The sequence below is a fragment of the Schistocerca piceifrons genome, chromosome 6 (genome assembly GCF_021461385.2).
Source record: "Schistocerca piceifrons isolate TAMUIC-IGC-003096 chromosome 6, iqSchPice1.1, whole genome shotgun sequence".
Lineage (NCBI taxonomy): Eukaryota > Metazoa > Arthropoda > Insecta > Orthoptera > Acrididae > Schistocerca > Schistocerca piceifrons.
In genome coordinates, this window is record NC_060143.1 from 135,095,044 (window position 1) to 135,118,256 (window position 23,213).

The following is a 23,213-nucleotide window of genomic DNA, read 5'->3' on the forward strand; positions in this document are numbered from 1 at the left end:
CGAGGCCCATCTTTGCAACCACGACACCATGCAGCGCGGTACAGATGGGCCCAACAACATGCCGAATGGACCGCTCAGGTTTGGCATCACGTTCTCTTCACCGATGAGTGTCGCATATACCTTCAACCAGACAATCGTCGGAGACGTGTTTGGAGGCAACCCTGTCAGGTTGAAAGCTCTAGACACACTGTCCAGTGAGTGCAGCCAGGTGGAGGTTCCCTGCTGTTTTGGGGTGGTATTATGTGGGGCCAATGTACGCCGCTGGTGGTTATGGAAGGCGCCGTAACGGCTGTACGATACGTGAATGCCATCCTCCGACCGATAGTGCAACCATATCGGCAGTATATTCCCGAGGCATTCGTCTTCAAGGACGACAATTCGCGCCCCCATCGAGCACTTCTTGTGAATGACTTTCTTCAGGATAACGACATCGCTCGACTAGAGTGGCCAGCAGGTTCTCCAGAGACGAACCCTATCGAACATGCCTGGGATAGTTTGAAGAAGGCTGTTTATGAACGACTCTGAGGGATCTACGCCGAATTGCTGTTGAGGAGTGGAACATTCAGGATCAACAGTGCCTTGATGAACTTGTGGATAGTATGCCACGACGAGTACAGGCATGCATCAGTACAAGAGGACGTGCTACTGGGTATCAGAGGTACCGATGTGTACAGCAGTCTGGACCACCACCTCTGAAGGTCTCACTGTACGGTGGTACAACATACAAAGTGTGGTTTTCATGAGCAATAAAGAGGGAGGTTATGATGTTTATGTTGATCGCTATTCCAATTTTCTGTACAGGTTCCAGAACTCTCGGAACCGAGGTGACGCAAAACTTTTTTTGATGTGTGTAATATTAATGATCTTTCTTCTTGTAAGTGAACGAGTGGCAAGAATATTGTCAATACTGTTCACAGACAGCGCAGTATTTCTCAGGGTGCACAATACGTTTCAAAAATTTATGATCACTTTAGTATTATTACACAGCGTCCCAACATAATCCATACACGTTCGATACTATTGCACAACTACAAAAAATGAGCAACAATATTGATCATCTAGGGGCTGATTAATGGCTCCATAGTTCACATTACCTGTAATCGATAGTGACTTAGGTATTCTTCGCTTTTCAACCGAGTTAGTGACTTTACAAATGTACTCTAATATTCAGTAGTCTTTCATGTTTTGTCAGCGATATAATGTCCAAAATTAAATGAAAAATAGTCATCATCCTTGGTTCTCACCAAGGTTTTTCAGGAGGTTCCCGTTCGTTGTAAGGTAAAGGCCTGAACTGGAATCCGCACCAAAATATTCCCAAGTGGGACTCCCTCTGCCGCATTACCAACCCGGCTAGTAGTTGGCGAATTTCAACAATGATTGACAGAAATCTCAAAACGCCATATTCAACATATCTCGTACTTACAGTTGTTGGAGTAGGGTGCCCACTGTAGATTGAGCCAAGCGTATCAATACATATTCCATGACGTAATTCATTGCTGGTAGAAATACAATAGATTTTGGTGCGCTTCTGCGTCTCCTTAGTCGGCTCATTTCACGTTATGTAACGTACGTAATAGAAAGTGAAATGTGCAGTGATAATTTTCATATAAACTTTTCATTCTATTTTTGTACAGCAAATTTTTATTGATGGGATTTTATTCGATGTAACTAATATGGATTACTTAATTATTAAAGGTAGTCCAGAGAAATGACAGGTTGTTCCGCTGTCAAAAATCAAAATTGCAGTGAAGGTGCCTTCAAGAGGCTAGTATTCCCAAGAAATTAAGGAAATAGGGCCATATGTAGGGTTTGTTGACATCTAGCTGCGGTGTGTGCATACGAGGAGAAATTTTACGTTGCATAACTTGCCTAAACAACATTTAACATCAATTTTCATTAAAAGCCTTCAATGTAGTACTTGATGTTTATTATCTAATTCTATAAAGTTTTGCTTTACAATGTATGAGTTAATGAATTAATAAGACAAAAAACTAAAAGAAAGCCATCCGCTGTGACCGAGCGGTTCTAGGCACTTCAATCCGGAACCGCGCTGCTGCTACGGTCGTAGGTTCGAGTCCTGCCTCGGGCATGGATCTGTGTGATGTCATTAGATTAGTTAGGTTTAAGTAGTTCTAAGTCTAGGGGACTGATGACGTCAGATGTTAAGTCCCATAGTGTTTAGAGCCATTTGAACCATTTGATGTAAAAGAAAGCTGAATTAACTAAGATATTCAACATGATTTATAAACATCACTATGAACAATTGTATTAAAAAAGAACAAAAATTAACTTTCATGTCTATACAAAAATCATTATTTCAGTTTTAAGAATAACATTACTGTAAAGAGTAGGAAATATTTTTGTTAGGCAGATGCCAGTTAACAAAGGGAATGTATCAACTAACAAATTTTACCTGTATTTATTTCAAAGAAAACATTTCCTCAAATAATCAGCTTTAAAATGGAAGTTTTGGATAATGTTACGGAATAATTTGTTTATGCCTACACTTCATATTAATTGAGTACTTATAAAATCTTCATAACCTATTTCTATTTAAGTGAAAATGTTGATCCTGTCTTCTAACAAGGTTGGTCAAAGCCTGTTTTTGACCAATTTGAGTTCTCAAAATGACATTTTTCAAGTGTTTTTGATATCTTAAGTGACAGGTACATTCTTAGAGCGACCTTGATATTAGAAATACAAATTGGCATTTTACAGGTACTCCAAGCAATCCATCTCATTTCATATTGCTTAAATTCAAGTGACCATTCTTTTAAAACAGTCTTGTTGGTGTGCTGTCGCCATTTGCACCATATCAGGAAAGAAGGTTCAGCATAACGGTCATCGATGTTTTTCTACCCAATATGAGAGGTGGTTACAATTAAACTGACAGTGTTTCGAGTGTTGCAGTGCGGGCTGTATACATCGCAGGTATGTTCGTCAATAGGTGCGCTCGTTGATTACGACGAAAAAAATTATAATTCCGCTTTCCAGCACCGGGTGAAAATATGCCGCAGTAGGCAGTCAAAATGTGGTGTTGGTCCAGAAAAAGGGGAGGAACGATCAAACAGATGATAACTGTGGTTCTTGTACGTTTATTATGATATGTTTACAAGTTACAACACATTTCCAGTATGGTCTCCTGGCTGAGTAACATGCTGCATTCGTTAACACGGCTTGGTCGACATTGCTCACAGCATATCCGGTAGAATCAGAGTGATTTGTCGTCGTACGCTGTCCTTCAGAAACTTCGACACATACTCTGTCTTGCAGCTGCTCTAGCACCTGAAGGCAGGCAAGCTCTACCTGAGGGGTGTCGAAGGGGATACCTAACTCTCAGGTGTCAGAGCACTCACGAAGCTGAATGCGTGTCGCAGTTTCTGACAGGTACAACCTTTGCCTGCGCCATTTAAGCGTATGAGCCCTTTGCTGCTTCGGATCACCAGATTTTGTCGAACAGTTTTTAACAGTACCTAGTGGTTTCAAGCTATACAGCAGAGCAAAAATTTCGGTCGGGATACACTCCAAAGGGATCAGGGGTTCGAGGGGTTGTAGCCCCACGATATCCTGATAATAGGGTTGAAACGCCCAAGGGATGGCAGCAGTGTCGAACTTTGTAAAGAACCTCGTCCTTTGCTCATCACACTGCGAACTATGGTATTCGGCTACGAAATATGTGGTAATCAACGCCCCAAGCGAAGGAATTGTTTCATTGACGCACTTTATGCCATTCCCTGAGGCCTTTTCGCGTCGATTCTAAGCGGCGGTGTGTGTGAAAGGTTTTACTCGGCTACCTATAAGAAAACCACGTGACTTCAACGCTGGGCGTCGCACTTTTGAACTCCATCGCTTAGGCGTTAAGTTAAGGGGGTGAAATGTTGATAAGAGGGGGTGTGACGACCTTCCCATCGTGTGACACGTATGCTGGGCGGAGCTGTGGTGAAATCTGGTGTCATTGTTACACGATTAACCCACCTAAGACGTGACATCAAGTTCTGAGCTGTCCCCCTTTTTTTCGCATACCTTGCCGTTTCAAGTGTTGTCGAGACCGAGGGTGATGTCGCATGGCGATACGATTTTGCACCCTTACAGAGAAAAGTTGTAGGCAACTTTGAGTCAGATTTCAAATTTCTACGTCAAAATGGGAAACAGTTTTGGGATCTGGAAAAAGTGAACCTTTAATTGCGTTGCACAGTGTATTTAGTTCACAGTCAAATATTCTTCGAAACTCCACTCATAGTTTCTCCATGTGCTCCTTTCCTGTGTCAAAAGTTCCAAGTTCTTCATCTGGTAGAAAATCCGAAGAAATTCTGGTCGTATGTAAAGTACACAAGCGGCAAGACGCAGTCAATACCTTCGCTGCGCAGTGCCGATGGTACTGTTACCGACGACTGTGCCGCTAACGCGGAGTTATTGAACGCAGTTTTCCGAAATTCCTTCGCCAGGGAAGACGAATGGAATATTCCAGAATTTGAAACACGAACAGCTGCTAGCATGAGTTTCTTAGAAGTAGATACCTTGGGGGTTGCGAAGCAACTCAAATCGCTTATATGGGCAAATCTTCGGGTCCAGATTGTATACCGATTAGATTACGCTGATACAATAGCTCCCTACTTAGCAATCATTTACAACCGCTCGCTCACCGATAGATATGTACCTACAGATTGGAAAATTGCGCAGGTCGCACCAGTGTTTAAGAAGGGTAGTAGGAGTAATCCATCGAACTAAAGACCTATGTCATTGACGTCGGTTTGCAGTAGGGTTTTGGAGTACATACTGTATTCAAACATTATGAATCACCTCGAAGGGAATGATCTATTGATACGTAATCAGCATGGTTTCAGAAAACATCGTTCTTGTGCAACGCAGGTAGCTCTTTATTCGCACGAAGCAATGGCCACTATCGTCAGGGGATCTCAAGTTGATTCCGAATTTCTAGATTTCCGGAAAGCTTTTGACACCGTTCCTCACAAGCGACTTCTAATCAAGCTGCGGGCCTATGGGGTATCGTCTTAGTTGTGCGACTGGATTCGTGATTTCCTGTCAGGAAGGTCGCAGTTCGTAGTAATAGACGGCAAATCATCGAGTAAAACTGAAGTGATATCAGGTGTTCCCCAGGGAAGCGTCCTGGGACCTCTGCTGTTCCTGATCTATATAAATGACCTGGGTGACAATCCGAGCAGTTCTCTTAGGTTGTTCGCAGATGATGCTGTAATTTACCGTCTAGTAAGGTCATCCGAAGACCACTATCAGTTGCAAAGCGATTTAGAAAAGATTGCTGTATGGTGTGGCAGGTGGCAGTTGACGCTAAATAACGAAAAGTGTGAGGTGATCCACGTGAGTTCCGAAAGAAATCCGTTGGAATTCGATTACTCGATAAATAGTACAATTCTCAAGGCTGTCAATTCAACTAAGTACCTGGGTGTCAAAATTACGAACAACTTCAGTTGGAAAGACCACATAGATAATATTGTGGGGAATGTGAGCCAAAGGTTGCGTTTCATTAGCAGGAGACTTAGAAGACGCAACAAGTCCACTAAAGAGACAGCTTACACTACAGTCGTTCGTCCTCTGTTAGAATATTGCTGCGCGGTGTGGGATCCTTACCAGGTGGGATTGACGGAGGACATCGAAAGGGTGCAAAAAAGGGCAGCTCGTTTTGTATTATCACGTAATAGGGGAGAGAGTGTGGCAGATATGATACGCGAGTTGGGATGGAAGTCATTAAAGCAAACACGTTTTTCGTCGCGACTAGATCTATTTACGAAATTTCAGTCACCAACTTTCTCTTCCGAATGCGAAAATATTTTGTTGAGCCCAACCTACATAGGTAGGAATGATCATCAAAATAAAATAAGAGAAATCAGAGCTCGAACAGAAAAGTTTAGGTGTTCGTTTATCCCGCGCGCTGTTCGGGAGTGGAATGGTAGAGAGAAAGTATGATTGTGATTCGATGAACCCTCTGCCAAGCACTTAAATGTGAATTGCAGAGTAATCATGTAGATGTAGATGTAGATGTAGAGATACGAAATTACTGCTTTATATCTAGTTTACTCAACGTTTAAATCTTCCCACTTTTGTAGTTGGCCTTTGTGTTTTGGTAATCACAACCGTCTCGTGTTCATTGATACCAGTTTCGATGTGGACTCCCTCAAAGAGGTCAGGTCTATTTGTTGCATTAGATGTTATATATTTTCATCACGAGTCCGACTCCATATGATGTGTTCTGGCTAGTTTTCAGAGAAGGGATTTAGTAATGTTTCACAGGATGTATTGTAACGTTAACAAAACTGTAATTACCCCAGTTTGAGCGATTTAAGTCTGCTCCAATGATTACAGTACGATTGAACAACTTACGTACAAGCAAACTGGTGTGTTCTCTAAAGTTTCGCTTACATCAGAAAGTGGGCAATAGAAGGGTACAATTGCAATTTTATGCCCAGCCCTGACATTGATTCTTGCCCAAGTAATCTCACGTGCAGCTTCAATTTCTAGCTCGGTGGATTTCAGTTTTTTATCTGCTGCGAGAAATATGCCACTTCACTTTCCCATTAGTTTAGCATTTCGATATGTGCTTGAATTTTCCCCAGAAATCTCACTGCTGTCAACTGCAGCCTTAACCAGCTCCCTGTACCCAGTATTATGTCAGACTCACCGCTTTTAAGGAGCGCTTCAAACTCTGGCAATTTGTTGTGAACGCTTCATTGGTTAACTACTAGGATTCTAATACTCTCACCTCTGAAAGAGGATTGGGGGGGGGGGGATATTTCTTTGGATCTTACATTAATACTTCCGGGTCCCTCATAGCTATTGTTGTTTGGACTGAACGGAGAGTTGCCTAATCCAAAAGAAAAACCTTATGGGTACCCCACACACAGTCAACTACCTGATTAGCAGCCTCTGATTTGTAGTGCTCACTTGACCCACTTAGGGAAACCTTACAGTTCTCAAACGTATCGTGCACAGACCCTTTGCAGTCTCTGGTTCAAGCCTTCCACTCGACTCAGAACCAGGGTGGCAGCAATCTGTTCTCGGAACCATGCTGCAGACTGTGAGCTCCGTTCATACTTCGTGGGAAAGACTGGGATTTTCAACTTCCTCTGCAGTTTTGCAATGGTCCAAGTATGGCTTCAAAGACCAGACGACGGGCTTCGTTTGTCCTAATGCGCGCTACAATCTTAAGTTAGTTACACCCTGTTGCCTTAGTGGCTATTGGGACAGCTCCTTCAACATGGTGAACGAGCTCCTCAGCCAAACACAGTGAGTGTTCATAATGTTCGTCCCCATCCCTTTCTGCCATTTCTCTGTGAGGTACCATTATTCACCATACGTTTGAGTTGCCAACGATTAATAGATTTTGCATAGGGGACACAGCACATTTTCCAACATGTGAAGTGGGTGTCCCTGGCTCTGTTTCGATTTCAGTGGAAGACAGCGCTCCTACCACTAACACATCACTCACAGTCAAGTAGACGAGTGGCCATCGATCTTGTATTTCCTGCAGAAGAGACGGTATCCACATGAGAGGATAGTATCTTGAGATACCGGTACCTTTGTGATCTTTGGTACAAAGCTCTAGGGGCCGTCCCATCACACTCATTTACAGCAGCTTCCAGTCGCTTGACAGTAACCACGGCGATTTCCACCTGCTTACGAACAGCAACTAACTAATCCTGTGCCCGAGAACACCACACACAATGGTGGTGCACTGTGCTTGGTGCATTTCACAGAATAGTATACAAATAACTTTAAGTTAATCTTGCCGATTCTCTTAATTTATAGGTACGATATCATAAAAGGATTACCAATAGTGTTTCACAACTGAGGCGATTTATAGTAAATACGAGATAGCTATTACAACAGAAAAGCTTGGTACAAATTTTACTGTTCCTCTGAAACTTTTTTCAGGTTCTGGACACTAACAAATTCAACAGTGGTGTTAATTTACGATGAACGCAGACAACGTATACTCCTGTTAAAAGAGAAAGCTAATGTGACCAGATGTGTTTTTACAATAACTGTAAATCACAGACGTCGATTTAGTACGAAATAGGTTATGCACAATACTCGACACTTAATCAGGATTATCCAGAATATGCGTGAGGGCTCTCTAAAGTAGATATAGCTATTGTGTACTGTTATCTGTTATACGACGCTAAAACACAACCCATACTCATTCATAGGTTAGTCTGGATGTGGCAGCCATTTCAATCATTTGTGCTACGTGGTCTTTCCCGAGATGGAAAGGCGTAGTTCCTTCAGTGATCCGATATTTGCTTCTGGATAGAAGTAATTGTACGAAGATGAAAACAAAATTTGATGTTGTCTACGGCGATCCATAACCATCAGTGACAATGTTCACACATTATCGATTCACCAAATTTAAAGATGGCCGAGTGTCTGTTTTAGAGGACCACTCAGGATGCCCAGCAAATCTTGAAAAAAAAAAAAATCCACAACACCATTCTCACTGATAATCAAACGAAAATGCACAAAGTAGCTGAGGAGATAGGTCAGTCTCATCAGCTGAAAAAAATTTACCTATGATATATGCGCGATATATACGTGTAAACCGTCATACTCATAAACTTTGTCGAAAATGGGAAACGGTCGCAAGACAGCGCCACAGAGAGATATCGGATCGCTTCTAAAAAAAATTGAAGGAACCATATCTCCATTTGGTGAAGAAGAAAGGGCAGTTTCACCACGACAATGTGGCAGCAGATTTCTCTGACATCGTCTCTTACCAGATAGAATTGACGAAGGATATCGAAAAAGTTCAAAGAAGGGCAGTCCGTTTTGTACTATCGCGAAATATGGGGGGAGAGAATCACGGATATGGTCCGCGAATTAGGAATGGCAGTCATTAATACAAAGGCGTTTCTCGTTGCGGCGAGATATTTTCACGAAATTTCAATCACGAACTTTCTCCTCCGAATGTGAAAATATTTTGCTGATGTCCACCCACATTGGCAGAAATTATAAAAGTGATAAAATAAGAGAAATCATAGAACACACGTAAGGATTTCAGTAGTGGTTTTCCCAGGCGCTGTTCGAGAATGGAACTATAGGGAAATCGTGCAAAGCTGGTTAAGTGAAAACTGTAGAGCAGTCACGTAGATGCAGAAAAAGCTGCATTAATTGCTTTATTAATCACAGCCGTAACCCCGTATTTGCTGTCTGGCTTGCTGCGATTTCTTCTTGTTCCTAAACATCAAGACATGGCTAACAGGTGAAAAATTCTGCTCAAATAAGAACGTCATCGTCGAGACAGAGTCGTATTTTACAGATATTGACAACTCGTATTTTTCGTAGAGGTTAAACAGGGCTTGGAATTTTTGGATAAATACGAATGCCTATGAGGGCACTATATTGAAAAATAATTGTTTTCAGTGTTTCTTCATTACTAACGCTGGTACGTACTGAATCACCTTTATCCATTGGGTTCAGTTATTAGATGTCCTTCACAACAAATGCATCTAGATTGATAAGTCTGGTAAATTTTCATGACACAGAGGAATATTTTATCCAACGTGACTGTTGGTGATCGCAGTTCTTGTAACAAGTTTGTTTCAAATAGGTCTAGTGCACAGTAATTCATTGACAATTATGATAAGGCTGGTGTGGGCAAATAGCGTCCCACGGGCCGCACTGCGGTCAGCTAATCGTTTTATGCGGCCAGCTAAGTCAGAATTTTTATGTAACAATTTATACCTTTTCTGAAATTCCAAGTTAACTAATGCATGCAGCCATCAAAAGGTGAGGCCCTCCGCTAACCTCTGCTTCCATAAAGTGGCCTTCAAGCCAAATCGATCGTCCATTCCTGCCTTAAGGTATTAGGACCACATTTTGTGGAAACGGGGGAACTGTATCCATTGGCATCCCCACTTATCCCAGTCGCTGTCCTGTGGTTGCCTCAAGCTTGATATTCTTTTCCTATTGCATGCTTAATCCACCTTGGCTTCACGTTTGATCGCAGTTCGGTGACCGAGCATGACGAAAATTAACAACAGCATATGCAATACCTAACAAAGACTATTTGTAGAATTTGTGTTCTCCGTATAACGGTGGAGTCCACATCTGTCACTGAAATAAGAAAACATTGGGCAGCTTGAGAAACTTACGTTTTTGCACAGTTTTCTCTGTACAGTCGGCAATTTTTCCCAGGATGTGGTTACAAGGGAAGACAGAAGGAAGCTTGTATTTTAACGCCATGTCGACGACGAAGTCATTAGAGACAAAGCACAATATCAGATTGGACAGAAATTGAGAAGAAAGTCAGCGGCGTTCTTTTTTAAAGAATCATTCCAGCATTCTTCTTAAGCGATTTAGGAAAACCACCAAAGTATCCAAGTAAGATAACATAAATTCAGTTATTACTAGCAAAGTAACGTGGAAACTCTATAGAGTTAGATCAATTTTACATTTCTTATAATTTTGTACATGGAGAAAAGAAAGATGTATTTAGCATTGCAGAGCAGAAAAATAATATCAAATAAAAACATGATCTACACTGTACAAGATCTTGTATGCAAACTAGTAGTACTGCCTTGGGCTAACAGTAGCAAACAGACGTTCTCAAAAGATGGGCTACCCTACCTGCCGACCTGATTCACAACTGACGAGCTATTATTACCGCCTCTCCATTAAAGGAACAGCCACCAACGCTGCCCATGTAATAACTTCCTGCATCGGACATACAGAAATTTAATACAGGTGTGGACCCAAGACATACGAGTAAAACATTTTACACATTCAGTTTCACTTCATACTCAAAGGAGTACTCTCTTCTGTCTGCCTGCCGAAGAAGCATTTCAGTAACGTTCATTATCACGAGTGCATTCAACTGTAAAATTAGTATAAAATAGTATAAAACGAAATTAATTCTGGTTGTTATATTTATTTGATTGAAAAAAGTGAAAGTTATTGTTATATGTCGTTAAATCCATTACCATAAAATGAATATATGGCGGGAGAATTGATTTACTTCTGATGTTACTAGATGATGCCACCGTCCCTCTTCTGTGTATGTACAGTGTTCAGCACACTCCATTTTAAATAAACGAATTTCTGGTCAAAATCTACTACTTGTAGTGGGTGTGCATCACATTCTCGTGTGTAAATCAGCCACCAGCAGTACCACGAGTGAGTCACGTCAGTGATGAGTTGACTGAGCGAAGTGCAGATTTCTAAAATACCAAGTAAGCTACAAACTGCGCATGCGCAGAAATACGTGACTGTGGTGTGCTAACATTGGAAATTAACCTATTCTCGCAGATCTCGCTCATGTTATAGTAGTGGCTTTTGTGTATTCTTAGTCTTTATTTTGTTCTTTACTTTATTTTCGTGGTACATTGCAAAGATTGCACGAGGGCCTAGTATCTTTCCTGCTATTGTTCTAAAGAGACAAAATATCTCAAAGCAAAGAGGTATTTAAGTTCTACAATGACTGTGCAAAGAAAAAGCCTACAGAATGCGCAGGCCTAATTGAGAACGTAAATGGATAAACGTTTTCTAATGAATATTGATTCAACATGTCAGAAGTATTTAACAAGAAAAATAATTTTCGATGTTATTTGACAATTACAAAGAAAAGAAGATACAAAGGATAAAGTAAAAGTGAGCTTTCTATATATTGTTAGACTTGTTTGTAAGTACATATTCTCTCGAGAAGGTAAATATAGATGTTTCGAAATGTTTAGATGACTTTTATTTCCATTCTCAGGAGTGTAGAGAATTTTCCAACCGACCTTTGTCCAGAACATCCACTAATAATTTAGCTTTGGTTATTAGCGAACTGTGTTATGACTGGTTTTCACACATTGTTACTATATTTCGACTTTTCTGTAAGAGGGGTTACCTCACATAACCACACTTTCACCATTCAGGTAGCAAACAGCACAGCACATAGCTTTCACAACAAAAGCAATTTTGGCGCTGACGTGTAAACAAAAATAACCACTCGTGACAGGTGAGACGCAGTACAAGAGGGGCGCCACATAGGCTCACTTGCCACGAGTAGTTGAACAGAATGACCTTCTCAATGCCAACCAGCATGGATTTCGAAAACATCGATCTTGTCGAACCCAACTCTCACTTTTCTCACATGAGATACTGAAAGCTTTGATCAAGGCAACCACGTAGATGCAATATTTCTTGATTTCCGGAAAGCGTCTGACTCAGTACTGCACCTATGCTTGTCAAAAGTACGATCATATGCGATATCGAGTGAAATTTGTGACTGGATTGAGGACCTTTTGGTACAAAGGACACAGCATGTTACCTTGGATAGAGAGTCATCGTCAGATGTAGAAGTGACTTCAGGACAGTAAAGTCAGGCTTTTTGCAGATTATGCAGTTATCTAAAATGAAATACCATCTCAAAGGAGCTGCATAAATATTCAGTCAAATCTTGATAAGATTTCAACGTGGTGCAGAGATTGGCAACTTGCTCCAAATGTTCAAAAGTATAAAATTTTTCACTTCAAGTAACAAAAAAAAATTATTTTCCTACGACTATATCATCTCACGGTGGTTTGCAGAGCATAGATGAAGATGTACGTGTTGTCGATTGTGACAAAACTGCTCAAGTAGATGGGGATTTGAAACTACTGCATCTCAGAAGTATTTGGCTGTTTATTTCCGAATATGTTGCGATTTCGGAGAGTGTGTTTAGGCAGGATCCTAAAAAGGCAGCTTAAATGTCAATAAAGCCCCTTAAAGGTCATGTCACTAGGCAGTGCTGTCCCAGACTTTCTGCCTTTCTTGTGATGTCATAGACGTGTGCCAAGCAGCAACTAATTCACTAACAGCTGTGATAGGTAGATCTTCAGAACTCTTCACTCAACACAATCAGTTTATCATTGACATCACTGTCCCACTCGCGATGTGGTCGACTGTTGATTTACATGCAGCCACGTAACATGCATCCATCCCGAGCAGTCGATTTTGAGCAGAAAGTTGTTCGTGTAAAACACGATTTATACTAAAGTTGTTCGTTTCTTCTTGCTTGTGTTTTGCTGCTCCATAACTGTGTACTGAATTCATATCCACTCCAATTACTAAAAACTTCTTTATTATACTCCACAGTCAGTTCTGGCTTTTATACGGAAGCCATTTCTATTGAAGTCTGAAATCGTACCTGCAGTCAAACGATGTACAAAGGCTCTAATGAATACTTAAATATCTTATGTTACAGGAATGTGGGAGTTTTGACATGATAAACTTTTAAGTTTACAAATGTGCAGTATAAATATAGAAAGAAGAAAACATAAAAATATAGCATTACTGACTGTTCCGTATGTGCTTGGTAGAACTTTTTATATGTTATGAATGAAAAAACACACAACAGTGGTGTAATATTCTATAATATTTATTGCTATTTCAGAAACCGGTTTTTAACTGTTGCGCCATCATTAGGTACGAAGATAAGTAAGTGGTGCAATGATATTTTGTTGAATAAAAGATTTTGAACTAGTGCGTGTAATTTACAGGGTGTCTCCATTCCCAGAAATGAAAATGTTAATGTCATATTTAAGAATAAAATGAGCGAAATTACTTCAATGTAAAAAAAAGTTTTAAAAATTTGACTTTCACTTACCTACTTTATCTCACCAGTATACCTTATTTGGTTGTAATTTACGATCTATTAAAGACAAGATTGTCTTGTTCAGGCACACCCTTGGAACATGTCACCAAATTTCATTGTTAAATTTATTTTCTTCTATAAATAATTGTTATAATTTGTATGTAATTCATCAGTTAATGTGTCCCTTATTTCAACTTAGTTAAATAATCTTACATCGCGTTTACACTTAAATAATTCCTCTCGTTTTATTCTTAAATCTTACATTAACATTTTCATCTCCGTAAATGGAGATACTCTGTAGATACACTAGTTTAAAATCTCTGCACCACATATTTATGTTTGTACCTGATGATAGCCGAAAGCCGATTTATGAAATAAATAATAAATATTGCAGAATATTGGACCACTGTTGTGTGTGTTTTCATTCATAAAGAAAAACATAGTTTATATTGTGCTACAGGGAAGATAAGTTACTTGATTAAGAAAGTAAAAGTCGAGTAGCTATAAAAAGTGATGTGCCCAACAATATCGTAGGAAAACGGGCTTATCACAACTGCAAAAACTGTAGATGTTGATAAATGAAAAGTATTGCCATGCTCTAGTATTAAAAGCAACTACATATCGACATGTTAGAGATTTTAAATGTTATACTTTATCAATAAAAAAACTAAATGTAGTTGTATGGATTGAATGAAATTCTAAACTAATTTCAGTGGACGTTGCGTCACGCCAGAAGGTCACGAGGTCTACGAGAAAGACAGGCCGTGGCGCGTGCGTCACGAAGGTAGTCCTGTACTCGCTCGCTCAAATCAGCAGACAAACTTCGTTTCTACACCTGTTACCTCGTAACTAAGCGTGTTCGTACAAACGAAAACTGAATCTTCTACTGGAATCCGCTATTATGGAATCTTACTGTTGTTGTTGTTATTACTGTTGTTGTGCTCTTCGGTCATGAGACTGGTTTGATGAAGCTGTCCATGCTACTCTATCCTGTGCAAGCTGCTTCATCTCCCAGTACGTACTGCAGCCTACATCCTTCTGAATCTGCTTAGTGTATTCATCTCTTGGTCTCCCTCTACGATTTTTACCCTCCACGCTGCCCTCCAATACTAAATTGGTGATCCCTTGATGCCTCAGAACATGTCCTACCAATCGATCCCTTCTTCTAATCAAGTTGTTCCACAAACTCCTCTTCTCCCCAATCCTATTCAGTACCCCCTCATTAGTTATATGATCTACCCATATAATCTTCAGCATTCTTCTGTAGCACCACATTTCGAAAGCTTCTATTCTCTTCTTGTCCAAACTATTTATCGTCCATGTTTCACTTTCATACATGGCTACACTCCATACAAATACTTTCAGAAATGACTTCATGACACTTAAATCTATACTCGATGTTAACAAATTCCTCTTCTTCAGAAACGCTTTCCTTGCCATTGCCAGTTTACATTTTATATCTTCTCTACTTCGACCACCATCAGTTATTTTGCTCCCCAAATAGCAAAACTCCTTTACTACTTTAAGTGTCTCATTTCCTAATCTAATTCCTCGGCATCACCCGGGTTAATTAGACTACACTCCATTATCCTCGTTTTGCTTTTGTTGATGTTCATCTTATATCCTCCTTTCAAGACACTATGCATTCCGTTCAGCTGCTCTTCCAGGTCCTTACAATGTCACCGGCGAATCTCAAAAGTTTTTATTTCTTCTCCATGGATTTTAATACCCACTCCGAATTTTCCTTTTGTTTCCTTTACTGCTTGCTCAATATACAGATTGAATAACATCAGGGAGAGGCTACAACCCTGTCTCACTCCCTTCCCAACCACTGCTTCTCTTTCATGCCCCTCGACTCTTGTAACTGCCATCTGGTTTCTGTACAAATTGTAAATAGCCTTTCGCTCCCTGTATTTTACCCCTGCCACCTTTAGAATTTGAAAGAGAGTATTCCAGTCAACATTGTCAAAAGCTTTCTCTAAGTCTACAAATGCTAGAAACGTAGGTTTGCCTTTCCTTAATCTTTCTTCTAAGATAAGTCGTAAGGTCAATATTGCCTCACGTGTTCCAACATTTCTACAGAATCCAAACTGATGTTGCCCGAGGTCGGCTTCTACTAGTTTTTCCATTCATCTGTAAAGAATTCGCGTTAGTATTTTGCAGCCGTGACTTATTAAACTGATAGTTCGGTAATTTTCACATCTGTCAACACCTACTTTCTTTGGGTTTGGAATTATTATATTCTTTTTGAAGTCTGAGGGTATTGCGCCTGTCTCATACATCTTGCTCACCAGATAGTAGTTTTGTCAGGACTGGCTCTCCCAAGGCTGTCAGTAGTTCTAATGGAATGTTGTCTACTCCCGGGGCCTTGATTCGACTCGGGTCTTTCAGTGCTCTGTCAAACTCTTCATGCAGTATCATATCCTGTTTTCATCTTCATCTACATCCTCTTCCATTTCCATAATATTGTCCTCAAGTACATCACCCTTGTATAGACCCTCTATATACTCCTTCCACCTTTCTACTTTCCCTTCCTTGCTTAGAAATGGTTTTCCATCTGAGCTCTTGATATTCATACAAGTGTTTCTCTTTTCTCCAAAGGTCTCTTTAATTTTCATGTAGGCAGTATCTATCTTACCACTAGTGAGATAAGCCTTCATAATAGCAGATGTTAGTACTTACACGCCCAGCTGCGAGTTAACAGGTTTAGAAACGCATATTGTCTGCTGAGCTGAGCGAGCGACCGAGTTCAGGACTACCTTCGTGACGTACGCGCCGCGGCCTGTCTTTTCATGGGCCTCGTGAAGATCAAGTGTAAAGTTACGTCCTCTTTTGCGGATGTGCTGAAGTTGGAACACTCCGAAATTTTGTCGGTACAGTTCGCCGAAGCACTTTCCGATGAGCAGCTGGTGGTCGGTTTCAGGCAAGTTCCGGCGCGAGTTCCGGCGCACGTTCGGGCTGTGGTGCTGGCGCGGGGGCGGCAACCGGCTGGGCCCGACGCGGGGGCGGGCGCGGCGCGGCGGCCGGCGCACGCCCGGCAGGCTGGCGGGGGCCAGCTACGCGTGCGCCGGCGCCGGCGCCTCCCCCGGCGCCGCCGGCAACTCCACCGTGGCGTACACGGGCCGCTTCACGGAGACGGTGCCGTTGCAGCAGACCGCCACGGCCACGGCCAACGCCAGCCACCTGCCGCCCGCCGCCGCCGCCGCCATCGTCCGCATCGACGACGTCGACTGACGCCGGAGCCGGCTGGCCGCCGCCGACGACCACCTCGACGAGGTGGCCAGCACCAGTCTGTAGCGGAGGCGCCGCGGTGCCAGCCAGCCCACGCAGTAACCCTTAGAAGACCAGAAACCCCGGTTCTACTTCCGGACGCCACTTGATTGTAGGCTACAATGTTGGTTCAAGCAGAACAGCAGGTGATGCCAGGGCCCTGCATAGTGCCACACGATGTGATTTCACTTGGATGCTCAAGATGCACGGTCCCAAACAAACTCTGTTCGTCGTCAGTTTCACGCGAAATTAAACACTGCGCTATTAATCCTTCATGTTTGTTGTTACCCAACTGGAGTCCCCTTCCAGCGTCCGTCTCTTAATGACCTCGATGTCGATGGGGCGTTAAACCTTAATCTTCCTTCCCGCTTCCTGCCAACCGTACAGATTTTATTTTTTATTTTACATCCTGATCAAGTCTTGCGGGGAGTGCGAGGAGTGGAGGAAGCAAACTCCGCCTCTCAAAGCCCAACACACAGACAGCCGCGAAGACGGCCAAAGTAGGCAACGTTAATCAAAATACTAACTTCTCTAATCCGTTACTAAAAAGTTAAATTCGTGAAACGTTAAGGCGGTACTTTACAGGAGATATATCGGAAGTGAAAGTTAATCGATAATCGTGATTGGTGGTACTACACTTTATATTGTGGAAGTAGAGAAATAAGCGAGTGAATCAAACGTATTACCGTCACCTACATAAAAAATATCTGCTTGGGGAAGTTTAGGTGGGACGTCGAGGACGTAGAGCAAGCATGTTGGTGACAAAAAAGTTTATTATGCTTCGATCCCCACCAGCTTGGGACACACCGCTGCCAATGGCTGTAATGCCAAATGGCTCTACAGTCTTTCTCTGTCGTATTCTTTTGACCGTATTACTGCTACTGACTCCGCTGTCGATATCCGAACGGCCATGCTTCATTTTCCTTTCTGGCTTTCTTCGGTGGGACCATGCCGTCTTGTTTATTAAAACTGTACATACCGCGATTCATGTGTTCTCTTTATGCGTTGTTTCAAATTGTTACGTGCGAGCGCTTAATGTTGATTTCTTTGGACAAGTACTAACTTCCCTCATCCGTTACTAAAAAATTAAATTCGTTAAACGTTTAAGGCGGTACTTTACAGGAGATATATCGCAAGTGTAAGTTAATCGATAATCGTGATTGATGGTACTAAACTTTACGTTGTGGAAGTGGAGAAATAAGCAAGTGAATCAAACGTATTACCGTCACTTACACAAAAAATGTCTGCTTGGGGAAGTTTAGGTGGGACGTCGAGGACGTACAGCAATCATGTTCGTAACAAAAAAGTTCGTTATGCATCGGTCCCCACTAGCTTGGGACACACCGCTGCCAATGGCTGTAATGCCAAATGGCTCTCCAGTCATTCTCTGTCGTATTCTTTTAACCGGATTACTGCTACTGACCCCGCTGTCGATATCTGAATGGCCATGCTTCATTTTCCTTTTTGGCTTTCTTCGGTGGGACAATGCCGCCTTGTTTCTTAAAACTGTACATACCGCGATTCATGTGCTCTCTTTATGTGTTGTTTCAAATTGTTAAGTGCGAGCGCTTAATGTTGATGTTTTTTTTTGGACAAGAACAGTTTACAATCGAAAAATATTTGTTCTCCCGATTCTGGATACAAAATTAACGTAATCACTTAAATGCGGTCACGGATTTTCATCAGTTGTAGATCTAGAATCCGATTCCAAGATCTAGTTTCCACAATCAATCCGCAAACAAAAATAAGTACTTAACGCAAACTCAGTAAACAAACTATAATAAACTGTAAATATTCTCGCTCGCAGTCGATCGTTTACACCAATCGCTCGCACCCCGGCGTAACCACACACCTACATGACCTGAACTTGGAATACGATTTCCGCAGGCCGCGCGACGTCATTATCAAAAAATAGTAGGTACCTGATTAACGAACTCAAAGAAAGTTAACAGAAGTTACAAAATCCCTAAACGTCTTTAGAAATTAACTCAAAAATTAATCCGTTACTCGAAAAGTTAATTTCGTTAATTTATAATTAATGGTGTTGTGCCCAAATATGGTCACGGATGACGCGACACGTGTCTGTATTGTCAGATGACTAATGTCGGCAACGACCAGACACAACATTCAGCTGGTCTAGAACCCGAGAGCCCACGTTCAGGACGTTCTGAACAAACTACAAATCACACCCTGTCTCGAAAAGCCACGTATGACTGTTAGTAGGTCTGTGCCACACGCTCATAGCACCTTTCACAAATCATCTCACTTTCCTAACACACACGTGTTCTGTTTTTCCTACCACTCATCTAGTACACTCGACACACAATGTCCGTTTGAATCGCAAAATCAGGCGATGTTGCTTAAATATGCCGTATCAATAGTAAAGAATTTCCTTCTCTCCTTTAAACTTCTCGAGACATCTAGCACAATATGTTTCCAGTTACTTTTTAATGGTTTTCGCCTATGTTTCACTACAGAACACGAAGCAACTTCAATATTTTCATAGCTCATATGAATAGGACCACGTGAGCACAATGTATGGGACAAAGAAAGCCTGAGCCGTGGCTAAGTGTGTGTTTGTTTACATTAGGGTTGAACTATTGATTAACATAGTATATAGTCCGATTTAAATCAGTTGGCACCTAAAGCTTACAGTCTAAAGATGCAGCAAGTACTGACTGCAGGCAGCTGCCATACAGGAATAGAAATTCCCTTTAGGGTCTTCAAAATTTTAACTGAGGCCAGTCTTTTATTTTTTTATTTAGTTTTTACTTTAATACCATACCACCTCACTTGGCCATGAATGTTTCCACAATTGTGCATTGCATTGAGTTTGATATGGAAGATGGCTTTTGTTTTGGTCACTATTTCACTCATAACAAGATGCTTAAAGCCTATCTCACACAAAAGTAAATAAAACTTCTGAAATTACATGTTCCCCTACACCCCTCTTTCAAGAACTTTCATTGCACATCGTAAGGCATATAAAATTAAATGTAACATGAAGCTCCTATTGCAACAGCTCACTAAGAACAGGCAAGCAGAATGCTTTGCGCAACACATGAGTCAACACAGTTGGAGCTGTCAATGCCGGGCCCTACTCCACTGGTATACTGATGGCAGGAGCGGTTCCACCCACCATCCATTAAATGCCAGCTAGTTTAAACTGGACTAAAGTGCAGCCACCTACATGGTGAGCAGTAGCTGTGCCAACACTGCCATATTCACAAACAGTACAACTTGTCAGTCTAGTACATAATGTCCACAAAAGCATCTTAGTTTTACAGTGTTGCACTGGTATTAATTGTTAATGTGTAGCACAACATCTGTACTGTGGTAAGTTAATGAGTGTACTTTAAGAACACTGCAGGAAGGTGACATGGCTTGGTAACATCAGAAGTTATCTGTTGTCGGAGAGCTGAAAGACACAGTAAGAGGAAAAGTGCATTGTGTATGTCCAACACGAGTAGTGAAGTCCTAGCAGCAAACATTAGCTGTCTCATTGTTAGAGTGGACAGTGAGCTAATGATGGCAGTTAAGGTTGTACCATCGGTGGAAGCTGACATGTTGTTGTCATTTCTCATGATGAATATATCGTGTATACAGTACACAGCATGCAGGGTGGCACTATGCAGGGCACTGGTACACGACGTCTTCCAATATTCACATTCCTCAGTGTAGTAACCATGTTCGTTTCTCAGCAGAAATGGTCATGTGCAGTAACAGGGGGTGGAGCACAGTCACCTTTGTGTGCTGGAGGATGGAGTGGATGTAAAGATGCTCTGGGAAGGCTTGGAGACCTTGGATTAGTACCGTGTACCTTAAAGTTGCTGGATCCCATCGTTAGTATCTAAGACCCTGTACTTCACCAAGTTTACGGAAAGGAAAACTGAAACATCTTAGTACCACAAACCAGGGGCCAATACTCAGGACCATGACTGATCTGGAATCTGCCTGCCAGCTGTGATGAATACAGTAGATGCACACTGGCCAGTTGGAGTGGCCTACATGCTATACTGGTCACTAGAGTCTAATCCTACCTGAGACCATATTTGCTGTGGCAAGGGCCAGAGCTGTTCACAGCAGCCACAACACAGAGTCACAATAACACAGAGACAGTGATGTGACCACAGTCACTATTCAATCTAGAGCATTACTATAGTTGCAGATCACCTATCAGTTTTATATTTTTGAATGCTGTTCTAGTCGAGAGTGGGATTTTTGCTTATCCATGAAAACAATTTGCAATTGCAATTTCAACACATATAACATGAGAACTGCCAAGTTAAATGAAGATTATCACAGTAAGCGCAACAGTGAATTAATTTCATTGATTGTAACATTTCCCTGAATATCATCACCCACTTGGTCTCTGATACAGATTGGCACTCCCACCAAATCTTTTCCCCAGTGGCACTAGTCTCACATGCCCCTTGTTGAATGAGGAAGAGACATCAGTGGCATTAAAAAATATATATATGCTGCTGGTCTTGGAGCATGTTTGTGTGGACCAATTAATAAACCTAACTGTTTACAACAAGCAGGAGATCTGGATTTGCATCCTTATCTGGCAAGAAGAGGAATCTTTTAACATTCCAGGTCAAGATTTGCACAAGGTTGTTCACTTTTATTGCCTACTTGGAACTGCTCATTGCAACTAATGATGTCACATTCATCCACAGTGAAATATTACAACACTCTCAGTTAAATTACAGTGGAATCAATTGATGAACATCACTTTCCACATATAAATGCCATCAAAAGAATGTTTAGAAGCAACTTCCTATTAGTTGAACTGCAAAAACAATGGTCATTATGGAATTCTGACAGGGCAATCAAAGCCAACAGCTATGAGCAAAGGTTGGACTAAAATGTCAAAAGATGAAACTGGTGTTGACCAAAAATAATGTTCAATTTACACAAAAACCAAGATAAAAATGATGAGAGCATACACTAACTACAACAAGAAGGACATGATTAAGAATTCACACATGTAGGTATGAAGTAGGTCACAATTGCAATTTTAGCCAAAAAGATGCAGAAACTTTTAACTTGTGACAGCTTATAGTTCTTTCACCAATCAACCTCTAATTTCAACAATGCCATATCAATATCATACTTAACACTATGGTTGCATTGCACGGATGTCAACAGTCTGTCATTTTCAGTCTTTAGCATTGGAATAAGCTGAAGGCTGAAAAACATTTGGAATATTTAAAAATCTATATACATCTACCTACATGGGATCAAAATCACACTCAACTGCAAATTCTTATTTTTATATGTATCTACGTAACACAAGCAAGAACTTAAACAATATACAAAAACCGCTGATTGTGTGTAAGACATTGGCAATCTCACATTACTATTCTGTTCAAGAATGTTATGTTTGAAGATGAAAAATAAGACCTGTACTGTCATTAGTATTCACACCTGTTAACCTGCCAAGTGCTTTTCACCTACCTGTGTGTTGAATAGATGTGTCAACACATGCATCACACTCACTCATTACATATGACCTTGCCAGCAAGAAACTCATATCTCTAGCACAAGCATTCATGATCGAGGCGACTTGGTCATACTTGTAGCGCAAGGGAAATTGGAGAAATACAATGCTGAATGAAATGCAATGAGAACAGTATGCACACCAAGGTCACTCTTAGCAAAGAAAATCCTACAGACAACAACATTCTAGCAGTGCCTCTTTCAAATACTGTTTTAATTTAAATTAATGACAATGCAATGAAGAAGTTGTACCAACGAGATAAACTTGTGTACACTGTGCTGTCATGACATTTGGTGTAATAAAGTTTGTAATTACTAGTTCCATTTTTCAAGGCCGTCATGGGGGTATCACAATATTGATTCTGTGTGAGGCATGATATTTCCTTGTATGAGAGTATTGTAGCTGTAACGTAACTGAATGTTCCTAACATGTTCTAGTTCATGAAACAACAAAATGTAGAACTGTAACATTCCCTCTCGATATCTGTCTGTATCAGCTCTGTGATGACACAGTAAAATGATATTTTTCTAGATACATAACACTTCTCTGTAAAGTACAAATATACTGCAAGAATCTGTTCTTGAGTGTCTTCAAGTGACCTCTGCAACAATTATTTTCAAATAAAATTGATTCTTCGAGAAACAAGATGAATTTTATTTCCACTCTTACACCTTTCCCTGGCTCAAATAAAACATGCAAAGTGATTCACCACAAAGAAATGAATAAAATACAAATCTTTTAACACTCTGGCCCAACATGTGGTTGTTGGCAGTTGTGCATGCATGAGGTGAGGTGAGATTGCTTGTGTGAACAAATGGTATGCATTTCTTTTTTTCCAAGGGAAGTTGA

The 23,213-nt window shown here is 41.1% G+C and overlaps 1 protein-coding gene across 1 annotated transcript in view; it reads left to right on the forward strand.

Moving 5' to 3' along the window:
• LOC124803191 (orexin receptor type 2-like) overlaps positions 1-16,822 on the forward strand; it is a 151,738-nt gene extending 134,916 nt beyond the window's left edge. Inside the window, exon 7 of the mRNA XM_047264374.1 lies at positions 16,512-16,822. Within this exon, the coding sequence (XP_047120330.1) occupies positions 16,512-16,822 (311 nt within the window). The remainder of the gene's footprint in view (positions 1-16,511) is intronic.
• Positions 16,823-23,213: the final 6,391 nt, after the last annotated feature.